This window comes from Eulemur rufifrons, chromosome 17, assembly GCF_041146395.1.
Source record: "Eulemur rufifrons isolate Redbay chromosome 17, OSU_ERuf_1, whole genome shotgun sequence".
NCBI lineage: Eukaryota > Metazoa > Chordata > Mammalia > Primates > Lemuridae > Eulemur > Eulemur rufifrons.
Genome location: NC_090999.1, coordinates 27,663,584 through 27,683,086, shown reverse-complemented (window position 1 = coordinate 27,683,086; position 19,503 = coordinate 27,663,584). Strand labels below are relative to the sequence as shown.

Genomic DNA, 19,503 nt, shown 5'->3' with positions numbered 1-19,503 from the left:
CAAACAGTCTTTTCCAGAATATTCTGTGTATGTGAGGTGTTCATGAGGAATGAACTATGAATTTTCTCTGTCATCTAATGAAATGTGTAGCATGAAGGCTGAAGGAAAAATATTATTTGATGCATTTGATACAAATATGTGGATTAGTGGCCCAAATGGTATTTTTGCAGGCCCAGGATTTGTTTAAATTTTATTGAGGTTAAACACAGGCACAGAAAATCACACAAATCAGAAGTGTACAAGTTGATGAGTCATTACAAAGGGAACCTGTGGCCACCAGTTGGGTCAAGAATTGGAAGATTATTGGTGTCCAGAGGCCCCCCTCATGTTTCCTCTGATGGGTAACCATAATCCTGACTTCTAACACATGAGTTTTGTCTGTTTGTGAGATTCATACATGCTGTACTGTGGAGCTGTATCCCATTTTTATTTCAATATGCTATTAGATGTCTATAATATAATTTATTTTTCCATTCTACTTACTAGCAGATATTTAGAAGATTTTCTGCTTGTCACTATTATCAAAACAAAAAGCAGATATGATCATTCTTGTTCCAGTCTTTTGGTGCCTATATGTACACATGTGTAATGCCTATATACCTAAGAGTAGAATTGCTGGGTCATATGGAATGCATATTCAACCAAAGAGTTTTCCAATGCATTTGCACCAATTCACACTCCCACCAGCAGTACTTAAGAATACCAGCTGCACTTTGGTCTTGTCAACACTTGGCATTTTCTGTCTTAAATTTTAGCCATTCTGGATACTATGTAGTAGTTCACATTACAGTTTTAATTTGCATTTTACTAATGTGACCGAACACTTTTTAAATGTTTATTTGGCATAGTTGTAAGATAGTATAGAAACTATTACACATTTGCTAATCATCAGTACTATTTTCTCAAATTATTCTATGGTCCTTCCCATCTTTATATTTTTCTCAGTCTGTGGTTGTGTTTTTTAACGTAGCCCTGGAGAAGTTCAGCAAGGCCATTTACAAGTATGTCAACCACTGGAGAGATTTCCCTTATCCCAGACTGGATGCCAACCGACTCTCTGACAAGATCTTCATGCTGTTCCGGTACATAATGGAGAAATGGGTCCCCCTGGCCTCGCCCATGCACGTGAGTGGAGCCACAGGGTGCCTCAAGCTGGATGGCCCTCCATGCCCATTGAAATTCTTCTTCTCTTTGTGACACGACAGTTAAGCTCAGTTCTTTTGGATGCTATTGGTTGTGTTTTATGAGGTTTATCCAGGCTTTCACTCTTTTCCATGTATTTTAAATCACTACCCATTTTTTCAAATAATATTTTTTGAATCCCCATGACATCTGTCCCGAATTCTGGGGATATAATAGGGATTATACAGACCAAAATTCCCACACTCGTGAAACTGACATTCTAATGTTTGGAGAGAATAATAAATAAAATAAAATGAGTAAAAAATACAGAATATTAGTTCTTTCACATCTTATATGTCATAACCCATATTTGAGCTGAGTCACTAATTAGGCAAAACAGCAGTCCACAGAAATTGCTTGTGTTTACAAATATCATGATTAAACAAAATAACATCTACAGAATGTATTTACTTGGCTGCTCCAAAATACTGCAATGCCTTACAGAGACTAGATTGCTAAGTACATTCACGTATGTCTGGCTTTAAAAGTGCATTCACCTTATCTTGCTTAATTGCTATAATTTTTGTAAAGTAGGCTAAATTATATCCTATTTAGGTCTCTTCATTGCTGTATTATAAAAGGTTTAACACTTAGCACCTTCTCTAGTTCAGTCTCTTTTCTATACTTTAAACTATTAAAGCATTTATTTTTTTTTACCATCCTAGGGTAGTTAAGCCATTAGCAAACATGGAACCTTTAAAATATCCTGTAGAAGTCTTTTCTTCAAGGCTCCCTGAAAACAAAGATCAATGCATCCATTTGGTGGCTATTATCCTTGCTTCCCACAGGCAGGGCCAGGCAAGTGGGCAAGAAGTTACACAAGTGATAATGGAGCACAGAGGGGGAAGCACTTCACTCCCCTGGTGAGCTGCAACATTGGAAGGGAGCCTTGCAACCCATGAAGCTGCTCACCACAGGGAAGATGCAAGTCCTTAAAGAGGGAAGAAAACCTACTGAAGCATAGCTTGGAGATGGGATAGCCAGTACACTGGAGTGAGTGCAGCGGGAGAAGAGGAAGGAGAGGAAGGAAAGAAGATACAAGGTGAAAACAAATGAAACCAGAAAGATGGTCTTGGCCACATAATGAAAAGCATTCAATGCTACATAGGAGTTTGTACTCACATCCTTTCTTAAAACCTTTCAAGGGTTTCTCATTTCTTAAAAAAAAGTCACTTTTTTTTAAGAAATGAGAAACCCTTGAAAGGTTTTAAGAAAGGATTTGAGTATTATATTAGAAATATTACTTTAATATCAATGTTAAAGATAGATGGGGTATAAGGGTGGATTAAGACAAGACTGTCAGTTAAGAGGCTATGAAAATATCCCAGGTCATAAATGGTAAGGAGACCAATTGATGTAGTGTCAGTGGTACTGATCAGAGGAGTCAGATGCTGAAGAATAGAATTAACAGGACTTGGCAATCAATTGGATGTTTATGATGGGGAAAATAGTGGCACCCGGGTGATTCCTGGATTTCTGACTTCAGTAATCTTGAGGTCATTGAGTTGAGAAAATAGGAGGAATATCAAATTTGGGGCTGTACAAAATGAATTTTATGTAGACACTTGAGTACCTATGGTATATTCAAATGGAAATAGCAGTAGGTTTGGAGATATTCAGAATTAGAGTTAAAAAGAAAAGCATAAGTCCACCTAAAGAAGATAAGCAAAAAAAGAAAAGAAAAGAAAATAAAAAACTAGATATATAAATTTGGATATCATCATTATGTAAGTGCCAACTGAATAAATGGTTTTAGATAGAGCTGCTCAAAGAAAGTACATAGAGTGAGAAAGTGCCAAAAATAAAGTTCTTGGGGGCATCCAGAGATGCAAGGGAGCAAAGGGAGAACTCATGGTCCTTTTAAAGGAGAAGAGCCAAGCAGAATGAGATCTTAGAAACAAAGAAAGCAGAAATTTTCAAGAAGCAAAGGAAGATCTCCATAGTCCATTGTTACAGTGCTCAAGAGAAAAATCCTGACAAGTGTCTATTGCATGGAAATGTGTGGTAGAAGAACCACCCAGATGACACATGGTCTTGAATGAAATAAATGGTTATTGTCATTAGCCACTAAGTTTTGAGGTGGTTTGTTATACAGTAAAGTTCAGCTGAGACAAAAAAATTTATCATATAATATTAAATGGAAAAAGCAGAATATAGAACTATATATTAAAGAATGGTATCAATTTTTAAGAAATTAAAATCCATAAAAAATATGAAAGAAAAAGTCAAATGAATCAAAAAAAATATTAAAATATACCCAACAGTGGTTATCTATGGGTACTACGGGTACTATGTTTTCTTCTGCATCACAGTATTCGTGATTTCTATATTCTTACAATTAATATCTATTACATTTATATTTTATACTTTGGAAGTTGCTCATTTTCTACATCAAATGGAAGCCAAATTATAGAAGATTGAGGGGGAGAACGGGAGGTAAGAAGTAGAGATAGAAAATGTAAACCACTTTTTCAAAAATCTTTGCTCCAAAGAAAAGGAAAGAGAAATAGAATCCGGGGGCGGGGGGATAATAGGGTAATAGTGGTGGTCAAGATATGGTGGAATCAATGAATATCTTTTAATATGAGGGAAATTTTAAATTCATTGATACACTGAAAGAAAGTTACTATTAGAGAGAGGTTAAAAACTAGCAGAGAAGGGCAAATATTGAAAGGAGTGTCAATATAGATACAGATGTAGATACAAATACAAGTTTGCCTCATACAATGATCTTAATCTGAACATTTTTTAAAGATTCTAAGGAATCATTTTTTTGGCTGAAAGCAGTGAGGAAACTTTTTTTTTTTTTTTTTTTTTTTTTGGCGGGGGGCGGAGGGGGGGGGGCGGGCAGCTACCTAAAGCTCCTTGTGCTCTGAAAATGTATTAAAAGAGTATTAGAAATGGTATCAGTTTGCTGTCTTCACAGATGCTGCATATCATCAAGGCCCATGGCCCCACAGTGAGCCTGCTGCTGCATCGGGAAGACTTCTGTGAATACGCCCTGAGCCAGGTGCCCTGGCTCCTGGGCCAGTATAAAGACAGAGAGATTGATTTCCACGTCACTCAGGTAAGAGCCACTCCCTAACGGAACTGAATCAGAGAATCCATGGTATTAAGTCTCAAAAGGGCCTGAGGAACTTAAACTCCCTTTTGGGCAGCTGAACTTAAATACCTCTTGGGGTGTATGAGGTGGAAAAGAGGTTGTCATAACCCGACGCTGGGGACTCCAGAAAGGGTTTAAGGATCTTCATGTCAAGCTGCTGAGGCACCGAACAAGGTAGAGGGGCCAGAATCATTAAAGAAAACTTGTAACTGCAGCAAGGTGACGTGTTTGTTCTTCTCACAAAACACAACTATTTGCCTTCCTTGTCCCGTGCTGCCGCTTCGTTGGCAGCCCCCAGCTAACCTGTGAGAGCTTTCGTTTTAGAGTCTTAAACAAATACTGACAGCAACAGTCCTTTATGATGTTGGCCTTCCACGGAGCTTGAGGAGATCCATCTTTATCAATCTACTCCACCAGGTAAGAAGACCATGCTGCCAAATCCGATTGTTAACTTTTAACCGGCTTTCTGTTTTTGACATCCACTACCTGATTTTTCCTACCCATTCAGATCTGCAGAGCTCCAGAGCCTCCAGTAAAAGAAAATGAAATTGAAGCCTCGCGCTGTTTCCTCATTCTAGGTAGGACCCAACATCCAGAAGGTTTTTAGTAAAACTGTCTCCACATTATGATGAAAATGGGGCCGGGCGTGGTGGCTCACGCCTGTAATCCTAGCACTCTGGGAGGCCGAGGCGGGCGGATCACTGGAGCTCAGGAGTTCGAGACCAGCCTGAGCAAGAGTGAGACCCCGTCTCTACTAAAAAATAGAAAGAAATTATCTGGCCAACTAAAAATATATATAGAAAAAATTAGCCGGGCATGGTGGCGCATGCCTGTAGTCCCAGCTACTTGGGAGGCTGAGGCAGCAGGATTGCTTAAGCCCAGGAGTTTGAGGTTGCTGTGAGCTAGGCTGACGCCACGGCACTCACTCTAGCCCGGGCAACAGAGCGAGACTCTGTCTCAAAAAAAAAAAAAAAAAAAAAAAAAGAAAATGGTACAGGATGTGCAAACTGACACATTATTTACTTTCACACACACACACACACACACACACACACAGGATGCTTCTTCAGCTCACAGTTTCCTGTGCCTGCCCCTCTCTGCGCAAGTTCCCAGGAGGAACAGGTTAGGAAGAGTGACAATCATGCCAGGGTGCCTAGAACTGGGGTTGGGGTGGAGAGGGGGTTCCAGGGAGATACAATTTTTGGTTCTCAAACCAAAATAGTCCTAGGAAAACTGAGGTAAGTTGGTGACCCAATGGATAGGAAACTGCTTTTTTCTTGGTATTTGAGATTGTTTGAAACTGTGTCAAGTCTGAAATGACCCTTTTTTCTCCCTAGTCATCTCTCAGTATCTAAGCCTCTTTAGTTATCCGTCACTCCCTCTCTCTCTCTCTATCTCTCTCTCTCTCTCTCTCTGTCTCTTTCCTTTCACTCTCTCCCTTTTCTTATTGCCTTTAGATCACAAGCCCCTCCAATGTCTGGTTAGAATGCCCAACACAGGTTGTATGGGAAGCACCAAGGTCCCAGGGCCAGGATACAAAACTATGTTGCAGCAAAATCTCTGAGGATGAGATCAGCAACAATTCAACACCTCCCACTCCTCTGCCCTCCCTCAACTATGTCACTTCTCCTAGCTCACTGCATACCATTCTGTTATGTATGCCTTATGTATGCATACCTCTCTATTTCTCTCCTGACTGGTACTTCTGTCTCTATGTTTTCCTCTTCTTCCCCAGCCCCAGCCTAATTCACTGACAATTTCCAAAACAAACAACTCTGCTCCAGCCAGGTGTTTCCTCATCCTTCCCTGCTTCAATCCCTGCAGCTGTCTAGCTTTACAGCTGGTGAAGCATCACTCCGATCTCTGCCTACATCTTCACATGGGGTTCTCACTGTGCATCTGTCTGCGTCTGTTCTCGTTTTCTTATAAGGACACCAGTCATATCAAACTAGAGCCCACTCGTATGACTTTATCGTAACTTGATTACATCTGCAAAGACCCTAATTTCCAAGTAAGACCACATTCACAGGTATGAACAGAAGTGGCCTAGGTAGAGAAAGCTCTCTTAGTGACCAAACTGCTTAATTAATTCTGTGATACTGAAGAAGCACAGAGATAATGAAGCCAAATTACCAACTGAAGAGTGACCTTGACAATCTTCATGACAAAATTCCCCTCTTCCCAATCACAAATATTTTACCTACGATGAAAATGAGTCCTTACAACTCCAGTATTTCTTAAACCTGCAGCCCATTCCAACCCTGCAGACCTGCTGGAATTTTTTGATGAACAAATAAGAAGTCAGAATGAAGCCACTCGAACTGGAATCCTGACTTTGTTAAGATTGATTATCAGTGCTGAGGGTAAGCAATGAGGATGAAGCCAGAGTGTTTTATTTTGTGCCAAGAAGCAAACTGAAACCTATGCATTCTCTAACCCTATCCTATGTCTTTTGGATACTTATGTAACATCATGCAGAAGTGGAAATCCTGTCTTCTGAGTCTCCTACAATCTATAGTCCTTTTCAACAGGCATTTTCAGTTACCTCTCTTCTTTCATGATAATTATGGATGAACCCAGTTGGAAAGAATAAGTGGAATTTTTGAGAATCAAATTTAGAATTTAGAAGTCTTAGTCAGTTGGTTAAGTGGCCCAATAAGCAGAGGGTGTGGGAGGTGAGAGGAGTGTACAATTCTCTAGAGATTGGTAGATTTAGAAAAGAGTAGAATTTAATGAATTGCCATATTTCATTAATTCCAGGAAGCATATATTTTCATAACATTTAATGCATCTTACAATTGATAGCACCTTTAATTATAACTGCCACTATTTTTTTTGGTACAATATAAAATAGTTGTGCATCATGAAATTGGTGATATCTTAGAGTCAATAAAATATAAGAATTCTTTTGCATAGCATGATACAGTTTTTTGAAATTCAGTTAGCACTGTGATCTACAGAAGAGTCAGGAGATAAATATGAAGCAGTCTCACAAAATTTAGGGCTGATCCATCAGGCATGATGTATTGAACCCACTGTAGCTGCAGCCCCAATTGCTGGGCCATGGAACTGGGCCACACAGCAGGCAGGAGGTAAGTGGCTGGAGAGCTAACCAAGCTTCATCTGTATTGCAGCCACTCCCCATCCCTCACATCACCGCCTGAGCTCTGCCTCCTGTCAGATCAGCAGCTGGGTTAGAGTCTCCTAACAGAGTGATCCCTACTGTAAACTGTGCATGCGAGGGATCTAGGTTGCTCCTTATGAGAATCTAATGGCTGATGATCAGATGTGGAGCTGAGGCTGTGATACTAGTGCTGGGGAGCGGCTGCAAATACAGATTATCATTATAGAGAGGTTTGACTGCACAATAAATGTAACCTGCTTGAATCATCCCCAAACCAACCCCTACGCTGGGTCTGTGGAAAAATTGTCTTCTGCGAAACCAGTCCCTGGTGTCAAAAAGACTGGGGACTGCTGCACTTTGGAACCTAAGGTTTTAAACAACAATAAACAAATGTAATAGGAAACAAAGAAAGCACTCACACTCTACATCTAGAAATTGAATAACATAGGCTGTTAAAGACAAGAGACTTTGCAATTATGTATCACAATTCTAATGGGTTTTCACCAATCCCAGAATATAATGCACTCCTGCTGAGTCGGGCCTCTCAATTTCTCCCTCTGTTTTTCAGAGCCCAGGTTGAGGGATCACATCATTTCAATTGAAAGAACAGTCAAACTCGTCATGGGTGACCTCAGTATAAAAGTAAGAGAATGAATAGGGATTTTTATTTCGATAATGGTAGTTTTAGGAATAAATGCCATGATTTTGATACATTAAGGATCTACTTATGAGATTGCTTTATATAGAGGTCTGTGATCAAGTCCATGTTTAAAAGAACTCTATCTTTTCCAAAAAGGTAAATTTCATCAACGTAGAGACCTAAAGTACATATAGTTCAAGAGCTTCTTAGTGGAAAAAATATTTTTGCCCAGATCATTATTATGCCAACACACTTCAGAAAGTTTAAAAATTATTTGTTAATTATAAAGATAATGTATCTTCTTCCAAAAAACATTAATAATAACCCCCCTGTTCTTAGTATAGATATCCTATTTTTCAACCAGGCAGTACCTAGAGCAAGTCCTATGCATAGTAATTGCTCAATATTTCCAGATTATTTGATTAAAAAATTAGAAGACATAGAACCTAAGCTGGAAAAAATTAAGAAAAATTAGAAATTATTGTATTTTTTGTATAAAAAAACACATTTTGTTTGGAATAAACCCCTATACAGAAGCCAGTGAAGAGGAGAAAACTCCTCTAAGAGACTTAGGTTGCCAGTGACTATGTTTAAAATAACAAAAGCTTTGCAATAAGTAACAATGGAGTGATTATACACACACACACACACACACACACACACATATATATATATATATCCCCATAACTGACCAAGCCAATAGAAGAATTATGATAAGAGTTTAAGGTAGAATAAAAGAGCACAGATACTTTAAGGAAGGCCAGCTCCCCAGGCAAAAATAGAGAGAAGGTGTTCCTCTATTCCCCTATTTAGGTAGACTCTTCAGTTCCTTCATGATAATTGCTTTGGCCACAATATAGCCTTGCCTTCTTTTTCAAAATTATTCTTTTCTTTCCACCATTTATTAAAAGACCCATTCATTAAGAGATTGGTTCTTAGCTTCCTGTCCTCCAGGGAAGTAGTCTATTATAATAAAGAAGGTAAAACCAAATTATTAAAAATATTATAAGTTTACATAAAACCTCACTCCAATTCCTGGGGCCAGATTTATTTCAGAATTCATAATTTTTCAGATTTTAGAAAAACATTGCTGTGACAGTAACTCACCATTAAAATCCATTAATATTAATATTTCTGCAAGAAAATGTATGTATATCCATACTACATGGAATAAGACAACAAATAGCTTTAAAACAGTTCAGTTTGAGTTTTGCCACCAAATGAATTGACATCAAATTTAAGAAATAAAATTCCAGTTTTCAGAGTTGTTTGGATTTTGAAATTGTGAATAAGTGATTTCAGACTTGTGGTTCAATGTGCTATCTTTTGTTGAGTGTTTTTAAAGTGAGGCATCATTTTAGCCCAAAGTTACCAACATTTCATAATATATAGTAATAGAGGACATGTTTTGGGGAGCTGGGGAGAAAGATTTTGGCTAAAGAGAGCATTTCCATTGACTCTTTCATAACCTATAGGTCACTTTCTGCTCCATCTATTTATGTAGGTTGAGCATCCCTAATCCAAAAATCCGAAATCTTAAATGCTCCAAAATCCAAAACTTTTTGAGCACTGACATGATGCTCAAAGGTCATGCTCAAAGAAAAGGCTAACTGGAGCATTATGGATTGAGGATTTTTGGATTAGGGATGCTTAACCAGTAAGTATAATGCAGATATTCGAAAATCTGAAACACTCCAAAATCCAAATACTCCTGATCCCAAGCATTTTAGATAAGGGATACTCAGTAAGTAGCATTATCCAACGTATGCTCCTTTTTGAAAAAGTTCCCACTAAATGATCCTTAAGGTTATAAAATAGGAGAAGGTAAATCTGCCAAATATAGTAAAATGCTGCCACTGCATTGTTCTTACTCTAGGTAAGGAATTTCACCCTTCTCCTCATCCAAACCATGTGTGAAAAGTGCTACGTTGAAGCTCGAGAAGGATGGCCTTTGATTGATTATGTCTTCTCCCAGTTTGCGACGTCAAACAGGAATCTGGTATGAGGAGGCTACAGGTTTGAGTGTTGCACTGAAACAAGTGCAGTTAACTCAACTGGATTTTTTAAATAAAATCACTGGGGTTCAATTAAATAACTGATTTGAGTTAATATTTTAGCCTTATCAAATGTATTGATAATTTTTTTCAGCCTCTAGTTTTCTCGGTTCTGTTTCACTAATATCCTTTCTATAATACCTTATAATAAACACGTTAGGTTAAATCACCATTTCCCCTGAAGAGGAGGCAAAGTGACCTCCAAAGACTTGGCTTGGGTGTGGTCTGGAGAGAGGCAGAAAGAGTGTATTGCTTTGGAGAAAACAAAACAGATACCAATATTGTTGGACTGTTGGCTGCTATAAAAAAATATCATAAACTAGTGGTTTACAAACAACCAACATTTATTTCTCACTGTACTGGAGGCCGAGAAGTCCTAGATTCAGTGTCTGGTGAGGGCCCAATTCCTGACAGATGGTGCCTTCTCACTGTGTCCTCACATGGTGGAAGGGTCTAGCTAGCTCTCTGGGGTTTCTTTCATAAAGGCACGAATCCCGTTCATGAGGGCTTCACCCTCATGACTTAATCACCTCTCAAAGACCACACTTCCTAATACCATCACCTTGGAGGTCAGAATTTCAACATATAAATTTCGGTGGGACACAAATATTCAGACCGTAGCAACTGGGGTCAGCTTCCTTTGGGTAAATAGGCTGAAAAACATGTGCTTAAGATCTCAGTGATCTTAGCAAGTTAGTCACAACTGAAATTACAGTTCACTCCACAAAGAAGCAGTGTTTTGAAAATTTTTGCCCCAGAGAAAATGGCAAAGGGAGAGATGGAATATCTGGAGTTCAAGAGAAGCCTCACAATTTTCGCATTTCTAACTTAGCCAGGGATGTGTTTTCCAACCCATTCCTCCAAGGGGGCACTTTCAAACAGGGATTAGATGTTAGAGATCCCTGTCCCATGAGTCCCTGAAGTTGAGTGACTGTGTAGCTGGGTCCCTTGAGATTTTGGTAACCCGGTGTTTTTTAATGACTGAAATAACGTACAGTTAGACTAGGCCCTTGGTTGGTTGCTCGTTTCCTGCTCAGCACCCCTTGTTCTCACAGCAATTATTAACTGCTGATACACTGTTTCTTAATAAGCAGGAGAAGAGAACTCCAGGGTCATCAGGAGAATCTGTAAATTTGTTTTATGGAAAGAATGAATGTCCCTGAAAAAATGACAACTAGTTGCTGACACCAAAAAGTCTGGTTACTCAAGATGTTATCTGAGACTAAAAACAACACAGAATCCCACCGCCACCCCCCCACCACCCCCATCCTCCTCTTATTCCCCAGCCACATAAGCTCCCTGCTTCATTTCTGCAGGGAGGACAGATCTGAGAGATTTCGCTCTCCCATCTTCTCACTTTAGCCAAATTGAACAAACCTTTCTCTGTCTCCAAGCACCAGCGTCACAGTGTTTGGCTTTAGCTGCACATCAGATACACGAGCCTGAATCTGGACTTCTACAACAACTATGTCCTCCACTCCAGGGTCTGGGAACACATCCAAGCAAGGTCAGGGGAGACCAACATTAAGGATTATTAACAAGTCACCTGTTTTATCTTTCTTAAAGGAGAAACTAATGAAAACTAATTCCCATGAGGATGAAATGAGAGAGGAATCTGTCCGCGAAACAAGTCTTGAGGTCTTAAAAACCCTGGACCCATTAGTCATTGGAATGCCTCAGGTAAGGGATCCTTTGTTACCACTTACAGTTAGTTACTTTGATCACGTGCCTAAAGCTCTGCCCATTTAGAAGTAAAGACACATTTTGTACTCCACGTATCATCAGCTTTTTGATGCTCTGACTAGAAGTGTATTGTGTTGCTTAGTGTCCAGCGTATGGTGATTCCTCAAAAACAGATATCTTATTAGTTAATTAAGATAATTAATATAAATTATCACGTATCTGAATAGTACATGACAGTTTATAAGCACCTTAGTATATTATTTCTCCTCTTCCCCCAACACATCTAGAAATATTAAGTCATGAGTGGTGGCTCTAGCGCAGTCAATGCCAGACTTTCTTTATTCATCTGGGAAGGTGGTAAAAGCAGCCAGGACTCCAGGGAGACCTAATTAATCTGAAACTCAAGGGAAAAAGCCTTGGAATCTGTATTTTCCTTAAGGAAAATAGCCTGAGAAAGGATTTAGTGGCCAGAAGTACCTGGCACAGCCAGAAGACAATCAATAGACCACCCCATTTAAGTAGATCAGAGGCTTCATCTAGGATAGTCTGTGGTTCTGGAATTGTCTGGCTTGTTTACTTAAATGCAAATTTCCAGGCCGCATGTGAGACCTATTGAATCAACACACCTGGACTTGGGGCCCATGAGTCTGCTATCAAATAAGTTCCAATATTTCGGAAACATATTAAAGTTTAAGACCTGAGATAGAAGTAAATGATGAAAAAATAGTCTAGGACCAAACTCTAAAGGGCCTAGCATGCCAAACTCCTCCCTTGTGGTTGATAAGCCAATGAAAACTTTAATAAAAAGCTAAAAATTTAAAATGATAATTGTAGGAAACCAGTGGATTGACAAATGCATAGACTAAGAGCAAAGAGGCTATATAGCAGATCAGACACAACTTGTAGGAACTACAGCAAGGTCATTACTGTAGGAACAAAACATGGAAGGGCATGGGAGATCTCACAGTAAAAACAGGACTGAGCTTGGTGATTAAATATAGATGAGAAGGAAGAAGGAAGAGTACAAGTTGACACCAAGGCTTCCATTAGGACAAAGGAGTTTTCTAAAGGACACAAAACATACTAACTACAGACTTCCAGAGCAGAAAGATGAGAGCCCAAAGCACAGAAAATAACAGCAATCTATTCAATATCCTCTCCCAATTGTTCTCACTTGGGGAAGTCCCACTCTAACCCTGGAGTTTGGGGAAATATGTGGAGCATTTTTGGTTGTCACATTGACAAGAGAAATACTGGCACTTGGTGAGTGGTGCCCAGGGATGCTAGACTTCCTGCAGTGCCTAGAACAGTCTCTCACAATAAAGAAATATCCTGCCCCAAATGCCAGGAAGAACCCCATGGAGAAACCCTGACCAACACTCACTAAAACTAGCACCTGAAAAGGAATGTGTGCAGGGATTTATTTTATTTAACAAGTTTGTCTTGACTTGGCCTGAAGAGCAAAATAATAACAAAGAAAAGAAAAGCTTCTAAATCAGAGGGAAACACACAGCGAGGACCAGGGAGAAATAATGAAAAAGAATAAGCAATCCTGGCATCCTGCCCTACGTCTTCCACAGGTGCTATGGCCAAGAATCCTGACTTTTGTGGTACCTACAGAATATACGGGAACTCTGGACCACCTGTTTAGCATCATCAGAACTCTGGTTATGGCAGAGGAGAGGAAGAGGCAGAGTGCCAAGGAATCAACAGCACTTATAATCTCTACAGGAGCTGGTTTGTACATTCATAAACAAAGCAAAACTTTTCTATTATGAGAGACTCATTTCCAGAAAGGCTACTGTCCTTTGATCTTACACCCAACCCCCTTCTCTAACCCCTACAGTGATGATGAAAATTGCTTTCTCTTTCTAGTGAAACTTCCTTCACCACAGCAGCTACTGGCCAGACTTCTGGTGAGTGAGTGACAAAGAACCAATGTAGGATAAATTTAAGCTGATAAAGATAATTTAGTTCCAAACAAATGCTAATAAAAATTACACAGATACTCCAAAGCAAAAGAAACATTAAAGGTTCATAATAAATGTTCTGCTATACTAATGACATTCATGAATATTTATTATTGGCAAGATTATCTTCTCACTCTGAAATGCTTGTTAAACTTTATGATTTTAAAATAAGTATAGACTGAATCTCACCCATATGTACCAGCAAACAAATTTCCACATCTATTTGGATTTCCCTTCTCTCCCTTTGGCTACATATGTAAAATCATTTTCTCAAGCACTATTTCCACATGCCCTTATTTAATTAATAGATATGTCTAAGTGTTGGTTCTTCCCATTTAATTTTGATTGGTGGTTTCCATGTATTTTTTTACCTTTATCCTCACACACACAAAAAAAAAATGGGCAGAAAGGCTAAGTATTAACTTCACTCTAGAATAAGAAAGAACCAACTGTGATGATTTGTTAAAAGATTATCCAGTGTTGGAATCAAGGGAATCCAGAACAAAAGTAAAAAAGAAAAGAGAGGTGGGCCTTATAAATACCCCTGAAATTGATGAAAATTTTCTCTTCCATCCTCTAGGTAATATCTATGCTTGCAAGTTTAGGGAAATTACTCGGGGCTGGTGCAATTGGACTTTTGAAGATATTGCCTGAGATGATTCACCCAAAATTGGTAGACCTGTGGCAAACACGCTTACCTGAGCTGCTGCAACCTCTGGAAGGTACAAGGCAGTAGGATCAGGTCCTTACCCAATGAAGCAAGAGCATGCACCATTTCTCTGTGTAAAGCCATTATTGCTCATTTTAGGCAATAAAAACAATGAACTTGATGTGCAAGGTAGACAACTATGTTTTTTTCTTTGCTCCTCATGTTCTATTTCTCCACCAATACTCGTACTATGACAAGACCTAGTGGGTAACATTCTCAGAAGGAATTTTTACTTTTGCTCTGGTCTTTGTCTTGTATCTAGAGAAACCCTTTTTTAATATTTTTCTAAAAAGTTATTGCTCATTCATGTTAGAATGTCAAAATATGGTCATTTCAGTAGTTACTGTTGAAATTATCAAAAAGTCTAGATTTTTATCATGGCTTGAAGACCTTCTCTCCACCTGACTGGCACTTTCAAGTTGCCAGCATAGACAATTTGATCTCAAATAAACATTCTGAGCATGGAGAAGCTTGAAACGGGATTTCAGCACCCCAAGGCAAGGGTGAATTTGAGTCTTGGATTTTTTTGCAGTTATTGCATCCATTTTTATTTCTAGGACAGAACACCAGTATTGTGCTATGGGAAACCATGCTGCTTCAGGTAAGGGTTGCTTCTAGACTAATTGTTGGTGATGGGGTGATGAAATCAGCCAAAGTTACCCATCCTAACTAAAAAGAACTAGTACCCAAAGGGTAGTAAACAACACTTATTTTTCTTGGGAAAAGGACTAGAATGTTAGAAGTGACCACTTAAGGATAATGCTCTCTAACTCACCATAATTTGAACAGCAATCTTAAGCTTTCAATTTGATTAAGAATTGAAGACAATTTGGAAGACTCACTCAGTAATATTTTTCCCTGTGTCTTTCTTAAATCTTCTTTAATTTTCAAGTATCTTTTTCCTCTCCTTGCAACTACATTCTTTTACCATTCGCATACCAAGTTGTATGGTTGTATTTACCATACAACTTCATTTCCTCCTCTATCTGCTGCTCTCTGTCTTTTTTCCTGATTTCTAAAAACCAAAGGGCCACATTGTAGTCCTTTTCCAGAAAAAAAAAATCTCCTCTCTCACCCATAAACTTTTTGGACCTTTACAACTAAACAGTGCCACAGGCAATACAAAATCCCAGCAATGGTGAATTGCAGACAGGAGTTGGGCATCAGCTTTACAGAGATTTAGACTTCAGAAACCCTCAGGAGGTCAAAGAGCCCACAGACAGGGAGCTTGTAACATAGTTTTCCACTTTATAAGCCACCAACATAGGAATTGCCTGAGGCTTCTTAAAAGTGTCAATTTTTAGTGCCCTCTCCACAGCACCTCCTTTACCTCCTGTCACCACCTCTTACAGAATCAGAATCTCTGGGGATGAAACCTGAGAACTGGCATGTTTTCAGGGCGCCCACCAATGATTCTCACCCAATATAAGTACTAAAATTGACTACCTCACTCCCCTGGTCCTCAACTATAGGATCCATCTCTCCTTCTGGTTCTATGCTTCCTTTATCTCCTCCTCCCTCTGTCAAAATCATACCAGATTTTCCCCTGCTACCGTTTTAAAATAACTGTTTTTGCTAGGAAGGAAGTTTTTTTTCCTCTACTGTAAAGGCTTGAAAACAGTGCCTTTTCCCCTTCCAATGTTGAGTATATGTCTGGTCTTTTTTTTCCCAAAACTGTCTACACATGACTTCTTCCTTTAAACCTCCAAGGCTGTTTAATTTCTTTTCTTTAAAGGACCCACTAAATGAGCTCCTATTCAGAAAATGCATACTAACCTTTTCATTGGTTTTGACATTATGCGCACTTTTCTAAGCGTGAAGTAGAAAAAAATAGGAAAAATAACATATTTTAGAAATTGCAATGAGTTTTGTCCTCCAAAAAGACAAAAACACTTTTTTTATTTACTGTTCAATGAAGGACATGAGTTCAGAGGACTGATTTTGACCCTGGCTCAGAACAATGGGTGAAACCAGGAATCTTTAGTTACTAGAGTTGAAGTTGGCAAAAATATAACTATCCATCTAAGTGTGCCTGTTCTTCAAGACATTTAATTCTTGATTACAAAGATCTCCCTCCTGGTTTGTTTGGTTTTTCTTTGTTGTTTTTCTTTTTTTTTTTTTTTTGTATATAATAAGCCAAACTAACATCTACAAATGGAGTTTTTCCAAATGTTAACTTCAATTTAAGTTTCAGATTGGATTTTTTCTATTTTAAGTCAGCAATATTTATTTAGGAGAAAAAAAAAGGAAGGCACTTAGATGGAGTTATTAATATTTCCACATTCTGTGTATTTTATTCTTAATGGGAATTCAGAACATATCAGAAAATAGTTTTTAAAATAAACTAAGAAGAAAAGTTCTTAAGGAACCAGTTATTTTATGGGAAAAGGAATACTCCCATTTAACGTATATTTATGCTTTTAAAAGATAAAGTAATAAAAAAAGTATCAAGAAAGCACACTAAACAGTCACACTCATATCTAACTTCCACTTCCTACAACAGTTGCTCAAAGAATCCTTATGGAAGATCAGTGACACGGCCTGGACCATTCAGCTGAGTCGGGATTTCAACCAGCAAATGGGTAGTTACAGCAACACCTCCATTGAGAAGGTTGGTTTTTCAGCTAAGAGGGGACCTTAGCTTTTATTGTGTGATCCAAAATGGCTGCTCAAGCTCCATCTTGTCTGTACTGCAGCCAAAAGGAGGCAGGAATAGTTAGGAAAAGAAGTTCCCTCTTTTTAACACCACTTGCTGACAGTTGAATACTACCTTCTCTTCATTTCACATTTGACCAAAACTTACTCATATGGCCACACCTGTCTGCAAAGAAGACTGGGAGGAATAATGCCTGTAAGATACATATGTATCTGACTGAAACTCAGGGGCGCTTTCCAGAGGAGGAAGAAGAATGGATACTGGAAGGCAAATAGCAGTCTCTGCCACAGCACTGGTTTAATGTCAGCTATGTCTCAGTTTCCATTATGCCAGTCTTGTAAGGCTGACTATTAGAAACAATCTACTGCAATTTAACAAAAGCTTAGAGCTGAAAAGAGTGCTCAAAAGCCAGTTCTTCCATTCTTCTGTCTCCAAACAGCCTCTCCCTACCCCTTCACCTTGTAGCCATCCATTCCAAATGGGGGTTGAATACAGTTTCTGCTGTTTGCTACGAACATAGCCTCAGTTCAGTTATCTAACCTTTCTGGATCCTCACTATACTCATCAATAAAATAGACACCATACCCACCCCTGAGGGCTGTAGTATTATGAAGCTTCAGTGAGATGAAGTATATAAAGTCCCCAGTTCAATGCCTAGCATAAGGCATGTACTCAACATAAAAGTAGCTTTAATCATGGTCTTTATTATGTTAATATCATTCATAAATTTATTTCCCTGGGAAAAATATTTAACTCTTGTCAGTTCCAATATTAAGTATTTCTTCCCACAAATTATTCATTATCAACCTTCATCTCTCCTATGTATTTTCAAAATTCCACTCACTGATTGACTCTCTAGGTGGTACAGAGTACTGATTCTCCAAATTGGTCCACCAATCCTATCAACACATCAAGAAGACTTGCTGAGCAAGTCTTAGCACACGAACTAGCACTGTGCACTTCATGTCTTACTACTCATCCAACAGCTTCCAGACCCACAAGATTACTCCAGGATAATGGTGGTACGGGTAGGCAGAGCAATTTAAACAATGAGCTTCCTGGTTGGCTCTCAACCCTTACACTGAACAAGAGTAAAGTAAAAGTGTATTAATTAGATTTTGCTCCATGACAAACTACCCCGAGTGGCTTAAAATAACAACCACCTCTTTAGCTCACAATTTTGGAGTTTGACAATTTGGGCTGGCCTTACCTGGGCAGTCACCTGATTTCAACTCGGCTCACAGGGTATGTAGAAGTTGGCTTGTCTACAACAGTCTTAACTAAGACAGTTTATTTCTATTCCTTGTGCTGTCTCATCTTCCAGCAGCCTAGCCCAGACTCCCTGTCAAGTTGGTAGCTGCAAAGTATACAAGGTCTCTTGAGGTATAGGCTCAGAACTGGCCCACTACCACTTTTGCCACATTTTATTGGCCAAAGCAAGTCACAAGGCCAGCGCAGGTCAAAGACTGGGAAAACAAATGCCTTTCCTGATGGAAGACACTGCAATGCCCCATAGAAAGGAGACATGGATGGAGGTAGGATAGAAAAGTTGTGACTGTTTTTGCACTGCCCAGTTGGGTTCCTGATTTCTTGGATTCTGTGGCAAGTCACAAAGCAGGAATACACAATACACTGAACCCAAATCAGCTGGGAAGCAACAGGTCAGGAGGACTGGAAGGCACTAAGAATCATCTTTTACACTTAAGTCGGTTTTTCCCCTTTATGCCATCAATTTTTTTCTGCAGCAAAAGACTTTCCCAGATTCTTTCCAAGATGGAGTTAAATAGACACTAGCCAGCTTTGCCCCAGATTCATATTTACTTCTGTGTTGTACACAATTTTCCTCACTATAATTCCCTTATCACAGAGAATTTTTGCCTGGACAACTAAGAGTGGAACGGATGCTACCTAGTCAGAGTCTCGCTCTGGTTACACTGCTGTCACTCTGGCAGTCGAGGTAGCAGCAGCTGCGCCATCTGTTTTACCCTCTTATGCCCCCCTCTCACCCCAAGTCAGACTGGTCTGCACAAGTTCTTCTGAATGTAATAATTTAATTCCATCTATTTCTATTAGCCTTTCCTTTCCCCCTACACCACAGATTCCCCTCTGATCAATAATGACCATCGATAGCTACAATCCAGTGAGCCATGCAGAGTCCTCAAAGTGGACCATCAACTGGTCAGTTTCCTCTCCTGCATTTGACAAGGAGATTCTAAATAAAGAGATGCCAACTTGATATTATATGGCTATAAATGATTTGAATCTTAGAAAACAAATTAAAGCCATCTTCAAAATAAGCCTATTTTCACCGAGCATGTTTCTTCAATGAGCATTTGTTAAGCAAATATTAGTTACAAGGAACTGTACAGTGGAAATAATGCA

At 39.0% G+C, this 19,503-nt stretch overlaps 1 protein-coding gene across 1 annotated transcript in view; it reads left to right on the top strand.

Moving 5' to 3' along the window:
* The window catches only part of MROH2B (maestro heat like repeat family member 2B), a 58,838-nt gene that overhangs the window by 8,261 nt on the left and 31,074 nt on the right, over positions 1 to 19,503 (top strand). Inside the window, exons 6-18 of the mRNA XM_069492264.1 lie at positions 971 to 1,125; positions 4,109 to 4,249; positions 4,610 to 4,702; positions 4,794 to 4,863; positions 6,535 to 6,648; positions 7,978 to 8,051; positions 9,926 to 10,048; positions 11,670 to 11,783; positions 13,367 to 13,523; positions 13,662 to 13,702; positions 14,337 to 14,478; positions 15,023 to 15,066; positions 16,969 to 17,076. Of these exons, the coding sequence (XP_069348365.1) occupies positions 971 to 1,125; positions 4,109 to 4,249; positions 4,610 to 4,702; positions 4,794 to 4,863; positions 6,535 to 6,648; positions 7,978 to 8,051; positions 9,926 to 10,048; positions 11,670 to 11,783; positions 13,367 to 13,523; positions 13,662 to 13,702; positions 14,337 to 14,478; positions 15,023 to 15,066; positions 16,969 to 17,076 (1,376 nt within the window). The remainder of the gene's footprint in view (positions 1 to 970; positions 1,126 to 4,108; positions 4,250 to 4,609; positions 4,703 to 4,793; positions 4,864 to 6,534; positions 6,649 to 7,977; positions 8,052 to 9,925; positions 10,049 to 11,669; positions 11,784 to 13,366; positions 13,524 to 13,661; positions 13,703 to 14,336; positions 14,479 to 15,022; positions 15,067 to 16,968; positions 17,077 to 19,503) is intronic.